Here is a 22821-nt window from a genome sequence, read left to right as displayed (position 1 = left end):
CTTATCAATTTTGATACTCCAGGAAAACACTCCAGTCACTCCGCCCTCGTTACAGCTCTGGTCTTCAGTTTCTTATATGTTGTTCAGGGCACTGGCGAGGACGGAACTGTAACTCCATAGTGTTAAGTTGGAAAGACAAGGACAATTTCCAAGGGCAGCAAACAGTTCTGCCATTGTCTGAGATAGGGGGTGAGTTTGTTTATATTGGGGGCATAAGACAAGATTTTCCTGTCCTGCTCAATCTAGAGTGAAGCCACCAATGTATGTCAGGGATTTGTGGGGGAAGGAGGGGAGAGTGGATCAACAGAATGACAGGTTTGGAGATAGTCATTCTATCTGGGGGTTGGGGATGAGAAGGGCACAGTCTAAGCAGAATGTCCTGCTGAATTCAGAAAGCAAAAGAATGACCTGCTAGTTCTCTTGAGTTAATCCAGAAATCCATGGCAGTGGGTGAAGGAAATATGGGCTGAATGAAGAGCAAGATCAGAAAAATCATCTCACAAGAAATCAGCCCTAGGCAGCTCACATTGTCTTTGTACCACCTAATTGAAGAGAGTACCCAGCTGGAAGCTCCAACGAGGGCAGGCAAAGTTGGGCAAGGGTGTGAGCAAAGATGTAGAGGTGAGAATGGATCTGGCTCGATGCAATGTCATTACTCTTCTTTGCTCCTTGTCCTTACCAGGCAGCCCCATTTGTGCCCTTTTCTTCAGAGTAATGGAACAGAGCAGCTAAGCCTAATTGAAATCATTTCAACAAATGTGGGTTTGCTAAGTACAAGGGACTAGAGATTCAAAGACAAAAACGAGACCATCTCTGGCCTTCAGACACTTCCATTCCAGTGGAAGAATATGATGTGTTTAAAGATAAGTAAATTCAAAGAAATGCAAAGCAATTTTTGAGCAATATAGAGCAGTAACTAACAAGGAGAAGCTTTTTCAAGGAGTTGGCATCTGAGCTGAATCTTGCAGAAGGCTGGGGATTTTCAGAGGCAAAAGTGAGGAGGGAAGGCATTCCAGGCATGGGAAACAGCCTAGGCAAAGGCATAGAGAAAGGAATGTCTTGGTTGCAGACAGTGTCTAAGGCCAATTTAATTGGAATGGAGAGCGTATGAAGAGAAGGATGGACAAGGAGGCTGTTTCCCATGCCTGGAATGCCTTCCCTCCTCACCTCTGCCTCTGAAACCTCTTGGGATTTTTTTTGTATTCAAGAGTATTATTATATTATGTTCCATCAAAGTCCTTCTCCATTGCCCTGGGTTTTGGAAGGCTCTGCCATTAGAGCTCCAGTTCTTCTGGGTTCAAGTATAGCCCCAGTGACGCAGTTTATGCTTCTGGTGTCTGAGTACCAGCCTAGCTAAATGCTGAGAGCTTAATTACCAGACAGGCCTCAGGCAGAGAAATTTTTCAACCACAGTTACTTTCAAAAACCATCTCTCAAGCCTACAGGGGTTTTGATATGCATCTGTAGTAGGATGATCAGCACAGATGAAAAAGGATCATAGATCCAGAGCTTGGAGGGACCTCAGAGGCCATAGAGTCCATCCCTCATTTTGCAGATAAGGAGACTGAGACCCAGAAAAAAAAGGGGTCCTAGAGAAGGCAAAGGCAGAATTTGGACCCAAGTCTTCTGACTACAAATCTGGCATGTGAGGATACAGAGCACTTTGGGAGCAGAGTATCATGGATTCAGAGCTGGAAGGGACCTTAGAGGTCGTCTGGTCTAACCCCTTTATTTGACAGAGGAAGAAACTGAGATGCAGAGAGGTTTAAGAGACTTGCCAATTCTTACACAGGTAGTGGCTAAACCAAGTCTTCTTGACTCCAAATGTGATGCTTTCCCCACTGCACCACCCTGGCTGATGCTCAGATCCTGCTCAAGCCTCCCATACCCAAACTGGTTCCCTCCCATAACCCAGCAGTGGTGAGTCTCATACAATAGACCTGGTGCCTCTGTAAAGCTGTACACATAGTAGGCACTTAACAAATGCTTTTGGCCTCCTATTTGATCGGACTGCACACTTACAGAATTCTAGTTTCCATGAAAAAGACGTGCATTTATTCAAAGTCACACGCAAAGCATGCAGGGTATGCTCCGTCCTGCGGGACAGCCTGTTCTGCCCACCCTGTCCCTGCTGCCTCCTGAGCCTCCTTTGTCTCCTGGGTGGCTTGCTGTGGGGGGATGAGCAAAGGCAGGCTATCTCAGCCAGCAACTCCAGAGTTGTCGTTCCACGCTGGGTTCCCGCCAGTTTGGCCCCAAGTGAATCTGATTGCTAAACCCAACTTCCTAAGAACCATCTCTATTTATGGGTTTGCGCGGTCCCCCGAAATCGTGAAGGCCCGCGGAAGAGGGAGGGTTGTTTTCTTTCTCCCAGGAGGACCCTGTTAACAGAGAAGCAAGCTGGGGGAAAGCAGGAATGAGGTGACCAAGCATCATTTCCATCCATTTCCTCAATAAGAAGTCAACGATTCTTTATGGAGACCTGGCCGCAAGCCCAGCTCTGTGCGAGTTGCTATGGGCGAGACAGGAGATGGAAAAATCAGAGCATGCCAGAGCTGGATGGGACCTTAGACTATAGAACATAGAATGCTGGGGCCGGGAGGGCCCTCAGGACCTACGAGGTCAGGGCTGAAAGAAACTTCAGAACACATACTGCCAATGCTAAAAGGCTCTATAGAACACAGAAAAATGTTGTTAGACCATGACTGGGAGAGGACTTAAGACATAGGATATCAAAGCTGGGGGGACCCTGACAAGTGAGAATTTTAGAGCTATGAGTACTCCTACTCCCTCATTTTAAAGAGGAGGAAACTGAGGCCCAGGGAAGTTAGTTGGCTTGTCCAAGGTTGCAGAGTGTTAGACTCCAGATCTCTTGTCTCCAGCCTAGGCTTTTCCCTATCAGACTTAGCCATTCTTTGAACAAGTCTACACATAAGCCCAGTGCTGGGTATCATGAAGGGAAATGAGGATAAGTTAGACATGGTCTTTGCTCTCTGACAATTCTCAGAGCTGTTAGGTTAGTCAAGAGTTCAAGTCATGGGAAGGGAGTTGGGAGGAAGTAACCGTTCATGCAAATGTGTAGGGTTAAGAAAGGGCAGAGAGAAGTTTGGCTGGAGCAAAAAATAGGAAAGATAATTGTTGGGGAGCAGGGAAAAGCAGGCTGGGAAGAAGGAAAGGGCTAGATTATCCTCACCTATAAAATGAAGGTGACTTCCAAGGCTCTGTCTAGATCTAAATCCATGTTCTTATGAGATAAACCAGGACATGAGCCAAGACTGGAAACATCTCACTCCCCTACTAGACAATAAGCCCTATGAGAGCAGAGACTACGGATGTCTTGCCTGAACTTTGAACATCTCCCAGCACCTAAGCACACAGTGAATTCAATCTATCCAATCCAATAGATCCAATAATCATTTATTAAGTGCCTACTACATACCAGGCACATGCTAAGCACTGGGGATACAATGAATAAAAATAAAGACAGCCCCTGCCCTAAAGGAGATTACAGTCTAAAGGGGGAAGCAACACACAAAAGGAGGCATGAGAGCAGGTGAGCAGAGGGAGAGATGGAGATGGGGCATTTGTTAAGTGGTGTGGAAACCAGACTGAGCAGCAGATGCAAAGCAGAGTGAGCTGTGAGTCAAGTCAAATTTTTCCTCTTTACAAAGGAAGGCATTGGGAGGAGTTTTGCACTTAATCCCTCCAGAAAGAGGGAAGAGGAAGCTGAAGGAGGCCCTGTCTATCAGGGCTTGATTTAACAGCTTGGTGGTGAGATTGGAAGTGATGAGCTTATCCTGGTAGAAGTATCTTGTTCCGTGGTCTTGAAATCAGGCAGAGCTGCAGGAGCAAAGCAAGATTTTTTGGGGTAAATAAGTGAATTGGTGACTAAATCAATCAGTATGTAAATGGACTAAGATGGTGCTCTAGGCATAAGAGATGATTTTAACAAAGGTACAGAAGTAGGATGATTTCCTTTTCATTTTTGTGATAGAACCTGCTACCATTTTGGGTGTTTTGGGAGATTCACAGAATAGGTTCTGATGTTTGAGTTTCCTTTTAAGGACCAAGCAAGAGTTGAAGACAGGACAGAAACTCACTTGTATTCAATTCAACAAGTCTTTACTTGAATATGGACTGTGATTGCTGCTGAAAACATCTAGACAAGAACAAAATAGTCTCTGTTCTCAAGGAGCTTACATTCTATTGAGAGTAATCTCTAGTCATCTTGATGGAAGTTGGAATAGATCTGAGATGCTTTTTAAATGTTGGGTTCATAAGCTCTGTTTGCACATTGGGATAGTTATTCCATGGAAATGGAGAGCTACACATAGCACAGTCCAAAAATGAGACAAAACTGAGGTGCTGGTTTGAAGGGATGTGAGGGGGAGAGTATGAAACCCAAAGATTTCTTTTTAGGAATAAACCTCAGCAATAATGTGTATTTGTATATGTGGGGCATCTTTAACTCTAAATTTGTGCCAGATTGTTCCAACCTAGGAGAGGAAGGGCACTATCTTGATCAGCCCTCTACCATTGCCTAAATAGCATCATATCTCTGGAAAGGGACACATCTGTGATGATACTGCCCTGGTACCACAGGGCACTGTTTGAGTGGTAGTATGAAACAAGGAGATTCTGTGCTCCCTTAAAATGGAGACTCCATTCTTTATATGAGGTTTTACCTCTTGGAATTAGTTACTCTCTGACATTATGACCATTCTGGCAATCAACTTGAGGGAAAAGTATACATGAAACCAAGACATGGAGGATAGCCAGGTGAGAAGATAGTCCCAAGTGGACCTGAAACATTGGTCTTTACAATGAGTTGTTTCTGAGGATCTAGGAAAATTAAGATGTCAGCTGAGTTAAATTACTTCTTAAGGCCAACAAATGTGTCTTATGCCAAGTGAAAGCCTGAGGGACTTCTAGGAGCTGGCAAGAAGAGTTCTTTGAGTAGAAAACTTGAGCAGATGGATCAGCTGAAATGGCTTGAAAAACTTCAATGGGTCTTTTACCTGAGAATTCGTTTGTGGGTGGGCCTATAAAGGCCCTGTTGGCTTGTTGGGTGCCCCAGATATTCTAGAATCTAGAACGTCTTCAAGTTATCAAATGGATAATGAAGTATGTTCTAAAGGACATTCCAGTCATTAAAAAAATAATAAAAGCCCAGGGAGAGTAAACACAGATAAATCCACTAGAGACCTTCAGCATTGGCATGGAACCATTAATGACTGGTCTTTGGGTCCAGTCATTCACTAGTCCTGAATAAAATGAATAATACCATTACTGAGCCTGTATCACTCCATCTGGTCTTGAAGGATAATATAAAAGTATATAAAAAGTATATGTGGAGTGGGAGGAGTAGGGGGCCAGGATAGAGCTTTGGGGGACACCCATACTTAGGGAATGATGAAGGGATGATGATTCAGCATATGAAGAATGAAGAGTCAAAGTCAAGGAGAAGAATGAGGAGAAAGCAATGGCCCAGAATTCAAGGGAAGAGAATGTATCCAGGAGCAGGCAATGGTAAATAGTCTCAAAAGTTTGAAATAGAGGACAGGAGGCTTGGTGACATAGTGGATAGAGTGCTGGGCTTGGAGTCAAGAAGACGCATCTTCAGATATGACCTCAGACACTAGTTCTGTGACCCTGGGCAAGTCAATTAATCCTATTTGTCTCAGTTTCCTCATTTGTAAAATGAGCCAGAGAAGGAAATGGCAAATCACTCCAGTCTCTTTGCCAAAAAAACTCCAACTGGGGTCACAAAGAGTCAGATACAACTGAATAACAAAGAGGATGAGGACTGAGAAAAAGCCACTAGATTTGGCATTTAGAAGACCTTTAGTAAAGACTTTAGAGAATCATAGTTGGACTAGATGGATGACTTGTCAGGTCTCCTTTAATTCCAAGATCCTTTCAGACCAGTTCCAGAAAAGTGGAAGCTGGAAGCCTGGTCATTAGGTGGATGGGAAATGAGTGGGTGGGCTCCATAAAGTGGCACATCTATTCTGGAAAACAACCTGGAATTATGCAACTAAACCTTTTAAGCCACCAATTCCATGGCTGCATATATCCCCCAAGGAAGTCAAAAGCAGAAAGAAGGGCCCCATATGCACTAACTCTATAGCAGCACTCTGGTGGCAAAAAATTGGGAACAAGGTGGGTGTCCATTATTAGGGAATGGCTAAACAGATTGTGTTACATTTAGCAGATGTAGAACACAGTAAGCACTTAATGTTTTTTGACTGGCTGATGGAATGTAATGGAATAATACAATGCCATAAGAAACAATTACTATGGGGAATTCTTCAAAACATGGGAAGACTTATATGAAGTGGTACAGAGCAATGAAAGCAGACCCAAGGGAGCAACATACCCAGTGACTCCAGTAAAGCAAATGAAAACAACTCTAAAAAACAGGTGAATTGCAATAACTAATCTTGGTTCTAGAGAAGAGAAGATAAACACGTCTCTCCTCCTCTTGGAAGAGAGGTAGGCTGTTCCAGATGTAAAATGTTGCATCTAGGGTCATATGTAGTGGATTTGCTGATTGATTTTATTTCATTGCATTTCTTTGTTCCATGGCAAGATTTGATGATGGGAAAGGAAGTTTACAGGGGACACATAGAGGAACTCATAAATGATGGAAAACACCACCATCACCAAAAGTGAGTGGGTGGTAAAGAAGAAAGCTTTGGAAGTTTGAAAATGAAGATAAGAAAACAAGCAACTATTAAGCATGTATTATGTGCAAGGCATTGTGATAAGTACTGAAGATACAAATGCAAGCCAAAATGGATAGTGCCTGCCTTCAAGGAGGACCTTCTGAAGGGAAGGGGAGGGCATATTGAAGATGATAGTTTAAGGTGATATCCCACCAAGTAAAGATCTAAGTATATTTGTAGGGAGCATGGAAGAATGAATCAATCAACAAACATTTATTAAATGTTTATTATGTGGCCACGTTTTGGAAAGCCAGTAGAATGAGAGAGACTGAAGATGAAAGAAATGGAGGGAATGATTGGATGCTGTAGTTAGAGCATAGGGCTTAGAGTCAGAATGATCTCTGTTCATTTCTGACCTTATTAGCTGTGTGACCCTGAGCAAGTTAATTACTCTCTGCCTCGGTTTCCTTATCTGTAAAATTAGGATAATAATAACACTTCTCACAGTTGTTGTATTATATAGGCACTAGCTATTATTATTATTCCTGGGGGAAAGTCCTAGAAGATACAGAAACGAATGGGGTTGAGTGCCCAAGGACAGTTGTTGGCCTTGATGAAAAAGGCTACTCTTGCCTTGAAGATTGTCCATGCAAAAGAGGAGCCATAAAAGAGTTGAGATGTATGGGGTAGGGGAGATGAGGGAGCACATCACAAGTGGGCCCTTGATTTTCTTAGCACAGAAGGTGAAGCCAAATATTTTAAGAGGGATTGGGGATGATGTAGGGACCCTGCAAGAGAAGTATTAGAATAGTTGCAGGTGAGGGAACATGGATGGAGGACCATTGGAGGATAAGCAGGATTGCCACATGGCAATGAAAACTTAGTTGAGATTAGATAAAACAAATTTTGTGGTAGATCCAATAATACTCCCCAAAGAAGCCAGGTGAACAAAACTGAATGGCCTTAAATGTTTATACACAAATGAATAAACTAGCAGTAACCAGTGAAATGAAATAAAATCTACAGTGAGTGACCAATCATGACTTCAGAAAACTTGATGGATTCTACTTGGGCTCTTAATCTCATCCCCTTCTATATCCTCCATGAGTTTGTCCTATTAATTATACCTCTCCCTTTTCTCCCATCTTCAATCTCCCCATTATATTGTTTTCCTTGCCACCTATAGACATACCCAAGTTTCTCTCTTCCTTGAAATATCCTTCATGCCTCTTAGCAGAAAAATGGTGGACAACAGGTACAGGATGTGGCATATGTTTTCTGACATGGCAATTGCGTTGATTTAGTTTGTCTGGCTGTACTCTCACTAGCTCCAAATCATGCTACTGTGTAGTCATTTCTTCCTTCTAATCCCCCTTTATCTACTATCTTCCTCCACTAGAATATAAGCTCTCTGAAGGCAGGAACTATCTCGTTTATTTGTACTTGTATCTCTAGTACTTGCCCCAGTGCCTGGCACATAATATATGTTTAATAAACATTCTATCTTTCTATCACAAGTGAGTGTACTGTTGGTGCGTATGCAATTGGAAAGTGAGAGCAATTATTGGGGCCTCAACAAAACCTTCAAAAGAAAAAAGATACTAACCTCAAGAGGAAAATTCACCTTCATAGTTCTCACTAAGATTTGGTGGGATGATGCCCTGGTTTAGAATATCATTCTGGAAGGGTATCATTTACCTAAAATGAGCAGGATGGATGAAAAGAGAAAAAGAAAATACTATTTATTAAGAAGATTAAATTCATTTGAGGATATCCAGGAAGCAATTATTAGGGCAAAGATCAATGAAAGAATAAATTAAAGGAATACCGTCATTTGCATTTCCTCCAAAGCACAAAGAAAGAAGGCAAAAAGAGAAGAAAGTTTGAGAAACACATCTGGCATACTATAGTTGTGAATAGGACTTAGGTTATTCATCCATAGGTTGGCTCTGTCTATCAGACAAAAAGAGAGTAACTAAGAATGCCTTCCTGACAATATCATCCATCCTTCAAAAGATGGAGGAAGTGCCTAGAGAAATTTCCATTTTGGATCTTATTCTTAGTAATGAGGAGAAATTGATTGCTGGGGAGGAAATGATGGGTCTCTTGGGGGGCTGTTCAAAGGAAAACTATCTAAAAAGACTGATGTGGATGCACCAGGAGCTCACCAACTAACCAGTTTTTTAAAAGGATAAGTATGGGAAGTGAAAGTAAAAGCAAGAGACCAAGGATGAATTCAGATGCATGACAGTCCTAGAAGAATCAGCTTAATCTCTCTAAAGCTCAGAAGGAGCTGAGACTGGTGACAGATATTCAGCATAATGTCTCCCTTTATAATGCTTCCATGGAGCTATGATCTCAACAGTGTTGATCCTCTTTTCAACCTCATATATTATAACCCATCTAGATTTTCTTATCTCATATTAACTGGCATTTGTTAAATGGTTACTATGTGATAAGCTTTAGGACTTTTGCCTCTATGTCTTCCTTTAAATACTCTATACGGGGTCCATTCAATGCGCTGGAAGTCTTCTAGGTTTTTGTCATTATTTGGATATACTTAAAACATTTGGGGAAGCTAGGTAGCTCAGTGGGTAAAGTGCCAGGCTTGGAGTCAAGAAGACCTGATTCAAATCCAGCCTCAATTGCTTCCTAGCTCTGTGACTCTGAGCAAATAATTTAATCCTTGTTTGCCTCAGTTTCCTTTTCTCTAAAATGAGGATTAATAATAATATCTACCTCCCAGAGTCAATGTGAGGATGAAATGACAGAATGTTTATAAAGTGATTAGCACAGTGTCTCACACATAGTAGGTTCTCTATAAATGTTAGGTATGTATTATCATCATTATTATTATCACTTGGGCTTCATTTTCTTCACCTAGTCCTCCAATTCATCATCATGGAAGATAGGTAGGTGACCATACGTTCTAACAGGCAGGGTGCAAGCTCTAGCAGGTTCTACCATGTCAGAAAGGCCCTGAGTATGATTCTAGCAACAGATTGTATCTACTTTCTAAGGACCAACCCAACTAAGTACAGAGGAATCTCATTCCCAGTAAGCTTGGAATGACAACCCATGACCAAAAAAAAGTACAAAATGGCATTGGTTCTATGTGTCCCCTTCTTTTTTGTAGTAATGGTGTCAGAGAGGTAGGAAAGGGGATATAGGGTTCTATTTGAATCCCAGTTTTTAGACCATCAGTAATTAATGATGTAGATGTCAGTTCTCTGAATATGAGATCCTTGTCCAATGATTAGCATGTCATTTCTGCTGGAAGGAACCAGTTATATCCTCTTGACAATCTTTCTGCAAATGAAACCAGAAGAACAAAGGCAGCTGTAGCTCAGTGGAAGAATACTAAACAGGATTTTCATGAAGAGGAAAAGAAAGGAGTTATCAGGGTTGATTCTGTCCCATATCCAAAAGCATCTAGAACATCACTTCATGGGATACGTCCTGCATTGTAATGCTCATGACGAATATTTGCAACAAGACCACCATAAGGGTATTTACAGCTTAAATTCCAACATCTGTTACAGAGAATGATGAGGTAGATAAAGTCTACAGAGAGCACAGTAAGACCCTTCAAATTAAATGAACACCTAATATTTGGGGGGTTTGAAGGCCACATTAGGTATAAAGGAGGAAGACAGTAGGGAAAAAAAGTGTCTTATTTCAGGAGTAAGAAATGAGAGGGGCCAGTGGGTGATAGATACCTGTATTTCATGAATATTTTTTTGAGAAGAGAGCTGGAAAGTGCAGAACATCATGAGAGCTAAATTAAATCATAGATTTAGAGCTGGAAGGGATTTAGAGGCCATCCAATCCAGCATCTTCATTTTACATGAGGAAACTAAGGGTGAGAAATGTTAAGTGACTTGCTTAGTCTCATAGAGCTAGTAAATGTTTAAGGTGGGATTTGAAGTCAGGTCTTTCTTTACTCCAAGTCCAGTGCCCTACAAGCTACATGACTATGGACAAGCCACTTACCCTTGTTTGTCTTAGTTTTCTCATCTGTAAATTGGGGATAAAAGAAGTGCCTACTTCAAATGAGGTTATATTTGTAAAGCATCTAGCTAGCTCTTGGTATATTGTAGGTGCTAAATAAAAGGTAGCTATTATTATTATTATTATTAGTTATTCACCATACCACAATGCCTGTCATAGAAAATGAAAGTGATTAAATACTTATAAATAGGAAATGTCTGGTTACCAACATGAGTTCCTTTTCCAAATCAGCTGCCTGTGCACGTTCAATCCATAGATTTGTCTGTGTAAAGATCAAAATTAACACCAAATTAAAAGAATAAAAATAGGAAGAAGATATAACATTATTGAGGCAGTTCCAGCTTGACCTACATAAATAAGGTGTTGATGCCCCCAAAGAGGAAATGGATAAAAGGAAACATTGTTAACACAGATTATTATCATTTCTCAAGGATAGAAAATAAATAACCATATTGAGGATACCAAACAATCCTAGAAAAACCATCTCCACCAGCAAATACTTGATCTTCTTGTCAAGGGAAATGATATGACAGTCAAGAGCAACAATGGCTTAGGTTATATTTATACAATCCTATAAAAGATGATGATGGAAGAAACATTATTGCCTAACCAAATGGTAAGGAGCAATAGAGAAAAAAAATTTAAGGAGACGTAGTATCCATCAACTAGGGAATGATTGAACAGATTAGGGCACACAGACAGTGGAATGCTCTACTTTTAAAATTTACTACAGAGAATTCAAAGAATTCTGAGAAGACTTGTATAGACTGATTCATAGAAAAAGTGAAACAGAAGAGGATAGATGCTGACCCCCAAAGATGTCCTTGTTTGCAGATGACATTATGCTGACTACATCTAGCTCTGAAACATTGCCGAATCCCTTGACAATACTCATGCTAACACAAAAGACCTCAGCCTAACTGTCCACACGGGAGTCAAGAAGATGAAGGATACCTGATGTCTAAAATAAGATGTGAGATTAGATGGATAATCTGCCATTTAACCAAAATGGTCCGTCACTATATAAATCTTAGACACTGCAGATGGACAATGAACTGGGACCAGAAATGTACAAAAGGAAGAGTGGGCTGGGTTGACTTTGGAAAATTGTGTAATGCTTTTAATGACCTCAAGCTTTCCACTGAATTAAAAGCCCACCTTTTTTACATCAATATTCTTCCATGATGCTGTATGGTGTGAGTCATAGAATTAAAATTGTGGGTCACCTAAAATGCAACGGAGAGGCCTATAGGGGACATAAGCAGGATGCAACAGGTTCCAAGTTGCGTAGAACTGGCATAAAGAATATCATCAGAAAGAGGTAGGATTGTAAGAGGAATGGTTTAGTCATGTAAAGTAAGGGAAACTTTCCCCAAAAGTAAGGGAAACCAATGGCTAATATTATCTGGGTTTCATTGCTATACACAGAATGTCAAGCAGAATAACTTCATGATTTAAAGACCTATAATTTAGTCAATGAGAAATTCTAATCTTCAGTGGAGTCCCTCTAGGAGGATATATGGGACTACCATTTCTGAGGCTGAGGCAGATATAGGCTGAGTTTTTCTGCCTTAGCTAGAATGGTTCCTAGGATGTAGTATGGCCCATCATTAGCCCCTCCAAATCCACTGCCCTAGCCTTTAAGAATTGGGATGTTAGCTCTGTGCCTTCAAGAAGCCTTGGAAAAGGACTTCAAGGAAAGATCCATGTCAAGACACCCAATGAATGTCAGCTTCTAAGAGGAGAATCTTCCCTTTCCATTCTTCTGGGTCCATCATAAATGTTGGCTCTCTAGCTCTTCCTCCTCTTAGGAAACCTTTCCTGGTGCCCCCAGCTGGAAAGAATCTCATCTGATCATAGCACTTGATGCCCTTATTGCACACTTTTCAGTTTTCCTTTTGAGTTATGGTCATTTATATACATGTCATGTCTTCTGAGTCAGCTTGAAATTCTTTGAGATCAGGCACAGTGTTTTATTTGATTCTGCATTTCTCCTAATATCTAGTACCAGGTTGAACACCTAGCAAGGCTTATAAGAATTGAATGAGTGAAAAAAAATTCTCTCCTATGGGTTTGGTTTTAAATTTAATTTAACACATCTATTTCGGGACCACCATGTACAAAGGCAGCATGTGGTAGGGACAGCTTGGGCTTGGAGTAGGAGTACCTGGCCTCAACTCCTGGCCCTGCTCACTTGCATGATAAAGGGCAGTTCTCTCTTCTTCCCTCACTGGGTTTTAGCTTCCTGATCTGTCCATTGAGTCAGAATCCAAGGTCCTTCTCATCGTTGGCATTCTATGGTCTAAGACCCCACCCAACCCTGATGGTCCCCAGACTAAGGTGTATCTTAGATGCTTTGGTGCTTATCACAATGTTTAATAAATGCTTCTTGACTAAGGAAGGATCCACTCAGTTCTGACATTCTTTTTTAATATTCTATATTCTGAGGGTCTTTCCAATGTTATGTTCTAATACTTCTTCTGGCTTGGGCACTATGTTCCTTGTACCTCCACGTTCTATTTATGTTCTAAGACCCATTCCAACTCTGATAATATATTCTGAGTTCCCTCTCAGCTGAAAGTCCAACATATTCATCTCCCTTCCCATGCTAACAATTATTGATTGCCCCTCTATGAGGGCCATTGCAGCCTTGACCTTCTGGGTTCTAAAGTCCCTACTAGCTCCAAAGTTTCAGGTTCTCACATTTCCTATGCTAAGGTCTCTTCCAGTTTTGATGGTCCTGTGGGCCCTGGGGGCTCCAACACTCTGGGTCCGGAAGCCCCTCCCAACCTTGACATTCTAAGCTTGGCGTTCACTCCCAGCTGTGCTAGTCCATCTTCTTGGTTCGAATGCCCTTTGTTCTTCAGCCCCTGCCAGGCCTCAATCCTCTGATCCTATGATGTGGTGCCTGACATTCTTTCCCTGGAAATCCATCCCCCTCTGGGCTAGGCTAAGTCAGCCCCCTGCTTGAAAGCAGAGGCCCCCGCTGCCCTGCCTGCCAGTGACCAGGGCCCCAGGCAGGCAGCTCCCTCCCTCCCTCCCAAACCCTGGAACCAGGAGACCCTTCCAGCTCCCAGGCTGGGCCCCTGCCGCCATCAGAGGGTGCCAGGCCCATAAAGGCTGGGGAGGCCACCAGCGAGGGTTGGGAATGGGGCCCGCCATGGACCCTAGCACAGAAAAGGGCTTCAGAGCTGAAAGCCGCAGCTGTTGGGGCCTCCTGGCCTGGCCGCCCCGCCCTGGCGGGAAGACAGTCTCCACCCGTGGATGGGAGGGAGGGCGGCTGGGCAGCCTGCCAGGCTCCCCAAGCGCGTAGGCTGGGGAGGCCCCGGCGGGGAGGCGCTGGCTGGGGCCCTCCCGGCCAGCCCGGCCCAGCCAGACGTTTGCAAAGGCCCAGCGCCAAGGCCGCTGCCGCCCCCGCCCCCCAGCCCCCGGCCCCTCGCCTGAGATGGCTGGGCGGGGAGCCAGCCTCAGCCGCTCCCACAAGGCACCGCGGCACTGCGGCATGGGCACGGCTGGGAGGGGGGGAGCACTGCGGCAACTGCAGCTGCTGTTGCTACTCGGCTGCCGGCAGGGTCCGCCACGCCCTAATGCATCATTCCTTCTCTCGACCCAGAGCCCAGGAACAACCGTCCTAGGGTCTCTTAACAGCTGCCCTAGGGTTTCCTAAACAGCCAGGCCGGGGTCTCAGGCTCTGGGAGGTGGGGTCCGCAGGGCTGCGGGGTTTGCCGCCGCTGTGTAAACGGGTCCGCACAGTCCCCCGGCAGATCCTCCTCTGCCCATTTATCGGGAGTGAGTTTATCAAATTAGCTAGTCACACTAGTCCCCCCACTGGCTGGGGCCTGCAGACCCCCGAACCCCTCCCGGGGCGGGCCCAGCTGGTCCACTCCGTCAGAACCCCCTGATTGGCAGCTGCGGCCAACCGCAGGTGGCGCGCTCCAGGCGTCCTGACGTCAGTGCGGGGCCCAGCAGCCCAGGGGCTCTCTTTTATTAATAATTAATAACAGCACTCCCCCCACCCCCTGGCGCTTCCCGGCCCCAAGCGTTATTTTTGGCAGCATTCTTTCATTTGAGCCTCCCAACAGCCATGTGACTGGGGCGGGAGCCAAGGCCAGCAGGCAGGGGCTCTTGCGCATGCGCTGTCTGCAGGGCCAGCGTGGCAGCTGCTGCCACGGTGGCGGCCGAGGCTGCGGGTAGGCGGCGGCCACTTCCGGGGAAGCTGCCTTCCGGGGGGCGGGGGGCGGGCTCAGTGCAGATGCTGCTGTCACTCTGCGGCCAAGGCCGAGGCCAAGGACGGATGCGCACGCAGCCCTGCTACATTGACATCTGCTGTCTGAGCTAGATGAGCAGGCAGGCAGGCCCTAAATGGGAATAATGTAGGCCTGGAGAGCCCCTCTCTGGGGCAGCAGCTACAGGACCTCAGGCCTAGAGCAGCAAGAGACCCCAGAAGCCACCTAGTTCAGCCCCTCATTTTACATAGCAGGAAGCTGAGACCCAAGAAGGAGAAGAGATAGCTCAGTCCAACTGGGGTCACACTGGTGGAAGAGACCCCCAGAGACCACCTAATCCAGCCCCATTCATATTACCAATGGGCAGAAAGGGGATTATTCCAAAAGGCTAGGAGGATGATAAAAACATGGATAGAAGGGATTTCACAGGTCATGTAGTTCAACACCCCCCCCCAAAATTTTATACAGGAGAAAACTCAGACACTGAGAATGGCTTACCTTAAGGCATACTCAAAATGGCAGAGGCAGTATTTGAACCCAGGTCTTCCGACTCAGACCCAATGCTCTTTCCACATTACAGAACTACTGCCAAGCTGGCCTAGGATGCCTTCAACCCCTTTGGGGCTCCCCAGAGGTACACTGTAAGGCTAGGAGATACCTTGCCAGACTGGATAGAACCCACAAGAGGCACTTTATAGAGGCTGACTGTAAGCCTGTGAGGCTAACTACCCCAAAATAGCTCCTTCCTGCCTTGGCCATGGCCAAGTCCAAGCTCCACTATGAGACTCACTATTCTTTTCTGTGAAATGGGCATAATTGGCTACTGTCAGCCTCAGAAAGCCATGAGAAGAAAAGGCAAGGATTATCTTCCTTTTGTTATTATATCCTCAGGCCCTAATAGAGTTTCCCATCATAGAAGTTCCTAATGTTGATAGGTGGTTGATTAAGCCCAAAGAGTATTCTACTATTATATTAATATGCTATTGCTTATTAAGAGATAATAGAATTATAAAGTTAGAAAAGACCTGGGGAATGCATTCCCTTAGTCTAGGGGTTCTTAATCTAGCATACACACATGGAGAGATTTCAGGGAGATACAGGAACTCAGATGGGAAAATATCTATTTTTATTGACCTCTCTCTCTGAAATTTAACATTTCTTTGAATTACTAAAAAACTACAATTCTGTGAATGGGTCCATTGGCTTTACTGGACTACCAAAGGGATCTAAGATACCACCACAGTAAAGAACTCTACTCCAACCTGTTCAAACTCCTAAAAAGTAGCTATTCGATTGCTCCTTGAAGAAATCCAGGACTTCCCTCCTGAGGCAGTCCATACCACTTCTCAAATGGGTTTTTCCTATCCTCATCTCTTGGCCCCTTAGTGCATTCCAGCTACTCTTTCCAGTGACAGATCTTCAGAGCCTTGAACTGAGCTCTCCCATCCCCCATGGGTCTTCTTTTATCCAGGCTAAACATGCCTAGGTCTGTCCACTGCTTCTCATATGGGGTGACCGTCACATGGCATGGACTCAAGGCTCTTCACAAGCTTCGCCATTTATGGTCATGTAGTTGGGTAATATTATCCAAATAGCCACTAACATACCCTAAGCCTTACCTACTAAGTTATAGGCAGGTTGCAATCTGCAGCTGTTGGACAAAATCACAGGCCTGCCGTATTGTCACCCTCCCTCCTTATAAGGTAAAGTCGGGAAACAGGACATAGGATAGGGGAAGCAATTTAAAACCCAGCCTGTGCCTGAATGTGTGCTATTATTATTCTTTTTGACAGATAAATAAAGCAAGGCCCATTATGAAAATATAAATATACGTATATATAATATGTATAATACATAATATACATTATGTGTAATATAATAATTATATATATATATATATACCAAACAAGACAGTGTTTGGTTTGGGAGAGGTCAGATTTTGGCCCTGCCCCAGAGATCAGACTCCTCACCCCCCATCTCCATCTTGGAAGAGCTGGTACTGAGTAGAGAAGACTTCCTGAGTCTAAAGGCTATCCCTGAGAATGAAAATTTCTTTCTTTTTTTAATGGAAGAAGTGTAGAAACAAAGGAGGATCCAAGTAGAGTTGGTCCTGGTTGAACTAGAGGATTCCAGTTGTTCCTCCCAACTCTGCCAGCCATACAGTGATTCTGGGTTAGTCTGAGAATCCATTGGGTTGTCTATGTATGTATATATGTGTGCATGCTTGTGTGATGTGCATCATGTATATGACATATAAATGAACATGCTTACATATGTGTACAAACTTGGACTCAAAAAAGTAGTCATCCAGTTAGTCCTTGAAGAAGAGGGAGAATATTGTATATGTGTGGTTCCCACACATGTTTCTCTGTTTATAGGTATCTATATCTAATTAAACTGTGAGAGGCAGGGTGACATAATGGGTAGAGAGCTCTCTTTAGAGAGTCCAGAGAATCTGGGTTCCAGTCCTGCCTCTGATTCATCCTGGGCATATCACTTCAGCTCTCAGTTCTCCAGGCCACTCTCCAAGACTATGAGTTGCCAAGAACATGCCCATCTGAATTGGGAGACAGAGTTTCCTCATTTTAATTCCCTTCACCAATGAAATCCCAAGTCCAGCCCTACACATCTGGTGATATGAGAAGAAGTGCTGCACAAATAGATAGATAGAGATTCTCTCAGTCAGGAAGACCTTTAAAAAAACCTGTTAAGACCTGTTTCTAACATATCTTGGACCAATCACTTCTCAAGGGCTCCAGTCTGTCATTTGCAGAGCAGATGCTGATAGGCATGAAGAAAGGAAAGTCCTGGTTAATAAATGTTGAAGTTAATATGTCTACAAGACATCTGGTTGGAAATGTCCAATGGGTAGCTTAAGAAATAGTTCTGATATTCAAAAGAGAGATTAGGGGTAGGAGTTCTTTGCATAGAGATGATAAATTATATGTATATATGGAAATATATACGTATATGCCTAGATCTATTACATGTATTATGTGAATATAATATATAATGAGACAGTACATAAAAGATCATATTTATAAAGCACTTTGTAAACCTTAAAGCCTGATATAAGTGCCAGCTATTACATATCTTCATGTATGTGTGTATAGCTATAAGCCCATGTATATTAGTATATATCATTTATGTTTAGTATATGTCATTTACCATTGTGTCTCACACTTAGATGTATTTGTGTCATGAATCTGCAAGATGGTAGGCTCCATGAAGACCCGGACTGAATCTTATTGAAACTATTTATCTCCCTTAAAGCCCAGGAGAAGACTCAGTGACAAGAAGACCCTTTAGAATGTTGTTTGTCATTGCTCTCGTACCTGTGTCTGTATTTATGACTTCATATGAAACTATAGCTCTTCCCTTGTGTGTTATTTGGTCATCTGACTCTGGTTTTGTGTCAGTCAACAAGCATTTATCCTCCTTTCCCAGGTGTCACTGGTTGTCAACGTGGCCAGTGAGTGTGGCTACACCGACCAGCACTATCGAGCCTTGCAGCAGCTGCAGCGGGACCTGGGGCCTCACCATTTCAATGTGTTGGCCTTTCCTTGCAACCAGTTTGGCCAACAGGAGCCAGACACCAACAAGGAGATTGAGAACTTTGCCAGGAAAACCTATGGTGTGTCCTTCCCAATGTTCAGCAAGATCGCTGTCCGTGGTGCTGGGGCCAATGCTGCCTTCAAGTATCTAACTGGTGAGCTGCCTCCCCTAAGGAACTCCCCGCCAGTCTAGTCCAAAATGAGGGCTCCCAAGGAAATCATCCCAGAAAAGAGTGTCTCAGGTTTCTCTGGTCCCTTAGGGTTTACTCAAAACAGTCCAAGAAGCATCTAGAACACATCTATTACACCCGGCTTCTGCCACAAGCTGGCTCTGTAACTCTGGGCCCTTTAGTCGCTTCCAGCCTCTTATTTTCCGTTTTGCCTTCGTATTCATATCCCCAGTGCCTGCCCCATAGTGGTAGGTGGTTAAGTAAGTTGCATTAAAGTTCTAGGGTCTTCCTTTCATCTTGATTCCCACACCCCTACAATCTTTCAGTGTGGTATAGAACCAAGAATACTTAACTTGGAATCAAGAGGCCTAGGTTCAAATCCCTGGCCTGTCACATACTAGCTGGGTGACCCTGGACACATCCTTTCACTTCTTTGATGGTAATAATACTTGAACTACCCACCTCAAAGGCTCATAGTGAGGAAAGCACATTGCAAACCACAAACATCTCAGAAATGGGAGTCTGTGGCATTCTTTCTACTTCTCTCTCACCAGCCAAAAATAAAGGGGAAAATCCAAATCACACAACTGGAAGAGACATCAGAAGCCACTTAGTCCAACTGGTATCTGATCTGGAAGCTTCTCTAAAACATCCTTTTGCATGTAGTCACCTTCACTATCGAGGCATGTTTGCAGAAAAAGATCAGAAAGACACTCACACTGAGGGGTCAGTGACCGAGAACAGAATGATTTACAGTGTTCTTCCTATCAGGACATGGAGTGCTTTTCTCACAGGTTCAGAGCTAGAGGGATGAATGCTAATGGTGAAATTCAAGGCATGGAGGAAATGGGAAGTAAGTGAAGAGAGTAGAAAGTCCTATCTATGGAACATAGAAATCTTGTCCCCACCCCATCACAGGAGGTGAAGACTTACCTGAGCTTATGCACTTTTCACTTTTCACTCTTTTGTCCAGAATCCTCCGGGGAAGAGCCAACTTGGAATTTCTGGAAGTACCTAGTAGCCCCAAATGGAAAAGTGGTGGGAGCCTGGGACTCAACTGTGTCGGTGGAAGAGATTCGGCCCAAGATCCATGAGCTTGTGGGGAAACTCATCGTGGGGAAGAAGGATGAATTATAATCATTTCTGACTTTCCCTTTGACCTCACAATGCCAGATGTGAATGCCAATTTTTCAACAGGTGCCTTGCAGGGAGAGATTCCTCCTTCCTTCCTTCCTGCCTTGCTACTCAAACCCAGAGAGAATACTTGAGTTTTCAGTGATGCATTTTCTAGGGGGCAGTTGGGTAGCTCAGTGGATTGAGAGTCAGGCCTAGAGACGAGGTCCTAGATTCAAATCCAGCCTCAGACACTTCCCAGCTGTGTGACCCTGGGCAAGTCACTTGACCCCCATTGCCCACCCTGACCACTCTTCCACCAAGGAGCCAATACACAGAAGTTAAGGGTTAAAAAAAAAGAAAAAAAAGTGATGTATTTTCTACTTTTAATCTAGACAGAGCCAATAAGAACCCAAAGCCAATAAGAACTCAGAAGCTTATAAGAACTTGTGGCTACTAGTATCTCAGAATCTCTTTCAAGTAATGACTTGAGACCAATAAAGACTCAGCAGCCAATAAGAACTTGAAAGCCAGTAAGATCTTGAGACCAATTAGAGCTCAGGATCCTATGAGAATTTAGCAGCCAATAAGAACATGAGGCCACTAAGGATATTTCATCAGTCAAAAGATTATAACTTGTAACTAAGATTTCAGTAGTTAATAAGAATGTGGAGTCAATAAGGACTAAACAGCTTATAGAAACTTCTGATCTAAGGTCAAGAGGCAGTAAGAACTTGTGGCCAAAAAGAAGTCCTCTTCGGCCTATAAGAATTTGTGGCTATTAAGTTCTGAGTAACCAGATTAGAACCTGTGGTCAACAAAGATTCATCAGCCCTCTTAGAATTTGTAGCTAATGAAGTCCCAGTAAACAGCAAGAATTTGTAACCAATAAGAATTCCTCATCAGCCCATGAGAACTTGTGGCTCTTAAGAACTCAATAACCAGTAAAAACTTGGAGCCAATACTCATCAACAAGAAATAATAAGTTCTCAATATCCAATAAAAACTCATGGGCAATAAGGAACTTATAAACCAAAAAGAACTTATAGCCAATAAAAACTCTTTGACCAATCAAATCTCACCAGCCAATAAGAATTGTAATCAATAGATATTCACAATTGATAGGAACTAACCAGCTAGTCAGAATGTTCTGTCAATAAGAAACACCTACCAGCTTTGAAATGTTGATGTGGTCAGAGCTGGGAGCAAGTGCTAGAGGAAGTAGGAAAGACAGTACTCTACTACCTGAGGGAGGAGGAGAGGGAGAGAAAAGGAAGGGGGTGAAGGACCCTGATAAATCACAGTATCAAAGTCCCAAGGGTGATTCCCACTACTGTGAAAATCAAGACTTAAGGAAGCCTGGTGCTAATCCCAATTCTGGGACAGACACAATCTCTCTCTGATTTTGCATGTGATCTTGCTCTGCACTTCATTTTCCCCACTTGTAAAATGGAGCCTGATTGAACTAGATGGTCTTTGATGTTCCTTCTATGCTTTACATCCCAAGGATTCATGGCAGTCCCTCCTTACCCTTCCTTCTCCTGACCTCAGCTCTAGTGTGATCAGAAGGGAGATTGTTGTGGCTGTGAAACCAATGTCCTCCCAGGATCTCTTCTTACACCAGGGCCCAGGAAGGTGGGTAAGGAGGTTGTCTGCCCTATTTGGGATCCAACTCAGAATTATTCCTGACATGTTACAGTGGGGTGGGGGGACCCAGAAGACCATGCAGTCCAAGCCTTTCCGAATCTCCTCAGCTCCTCTGAGCTAGAAAGCCCCACAGAGACTATGTGCCATGAACAAGAGTCACTACCATTAATGTGGCTGCTGTAGGTGTTTTAATATGCCACACCTACACGATCTCATTGGATTTAGTCCAGTCTATACCTGGACATGAATCGCCTCTCTAACATCCTTGACAGGTGGGATTTTACAGAGGGGAAACTAAAGCCCAAAGAAGGGAAGTGCTTTGAGTAGTCACGCAACAAATCAGGGGTAGAACCAGGACTTAGACCCCAGCTTCTTTGCTCCCAGTTCAGGGCATTTGACTGAGCCAAGGCTTGCCTAACCTGCTCCCCTTTCCCCAACTCGGTTGCTGAGGAGGTAATCCTATTCATTAGCTTGTTGGCACCACTTTGTTGTTATTTTAGGAGAGGGGGAGGAGGAGCCTGGGGGCACCAGAGGGAAAGAGCTTTGGGCCAGGTCATGTTGAGTCAGGAGAGAGGTCTATCTGGTCCTAGCATCCCTCCCTCTAATCTCCAATACCGCCTCCCTTAATCCTTTAACAATAAGCTAAATGCTACCTGCCCGTAGCCATGGCCACAATGACGGTGCCCAGAGAAGAGCCTGCCCACCCGCCTGCCTGACTGCAGGCCCAGCTCTTCCTTGGTGCTGATTTTACCCTCAGTGATGACTCATTCCTTGTGTGCAAACACATCCATTTTGATAATAAAGGCATATGGAAAACAAAACCAGCCTACAGTTCTCCAGTCCTGTCCAACTCAAAGGAGCAAAAGAGACCATAAGAGTCAGCCTGGCAGAGGGAGATGGACCTTAGGACACTGGGGAAAAGGGCCAGAACTATTAGTGCCCTCCAAACCCCAGCGCACAAATGGCGGAGTGAAGAATGGCCTTTGACTGTAGAAAGCTAAAACTTAGACATTTAGACCTACAAGCCTTAAAATTTAAAAAATTAATAAGCCTTAAAATTTAAAAAATTAATACACGAGAGTTCAGAACATAGAACGTTAGGACTAGAAATGAGAATAAAATGATAGAACATGGAATATAAGAGTCATAAATGACATAAAACATTAAAACACAGAATATTAAAATATAAAATGCTGCCTTAAAGGTAATACAGAATATTAGAAAATAAAATAGGAGAGTGGTAAATGACTAGTGTCTAAAATATCAGAACATAGGACGTTAGAACATTAAATATTAGGACTAGAAATAACCTTAGAATGTAGAATGTTAGAACACAGAATATGAGAGTGGTAAATGACTTTAGCATCTAAAGTATTAGGACGAGAAATAACTTTAGGATATAGAATGTTAGGATATAGTATATGAGAGTTGTAAA

General features: G+C 43.5%; 1 protein-coding gene across 1 annotated transcript in view; it reads left to right on the top strand.

Moving 5' to 3' along the window:
- Positions 1 to 19988, top strand: part of GPX7 (glutathione peroxidase 7) — a 46052-nt gene extending 26064 nt beyond the window's left edge. The window contains exons 2-3 of the mRNA XM_044674807.1: positions 18350 to 18611; positions 19600 to 19988. Of these exons, the coding sequence (XP_044530742.1) occupies positions 18350 to 18611; positions 19600 to 19763 (426 nt within the window). The 3' untranslated portion in view covers positions 19764 to 19988. The remainder of the gene's footprint in view (positions 1 to 18349; positions 18612 to 19599) is intronic.
- The last annotated feature ends 2833 nt before the right edge of the window (positions 19989 to 22821 follow it).

The sequence above is a fragment of the Gracilinanus agilis genome, chromosome 4 (genome assembly GCF_016433145.1).
Source record: "Gracilinanus agilis isolate LMUSP501 chromosome 4, AgileGrace, whole genome shotgun sequence".
Classification (NCBI taxonomy): Eukaryota; Metazoa; Chordata; class Mammalia; order Didelphimorphia; family Didelphidae; genus Gracilinanus; species Gracilinanus agilis.
The sequence above is the reverse complement of the archived record's forward strand: the minus strand, read 5'-3'. Positions and strand labels throughout refer to the sequence as shown.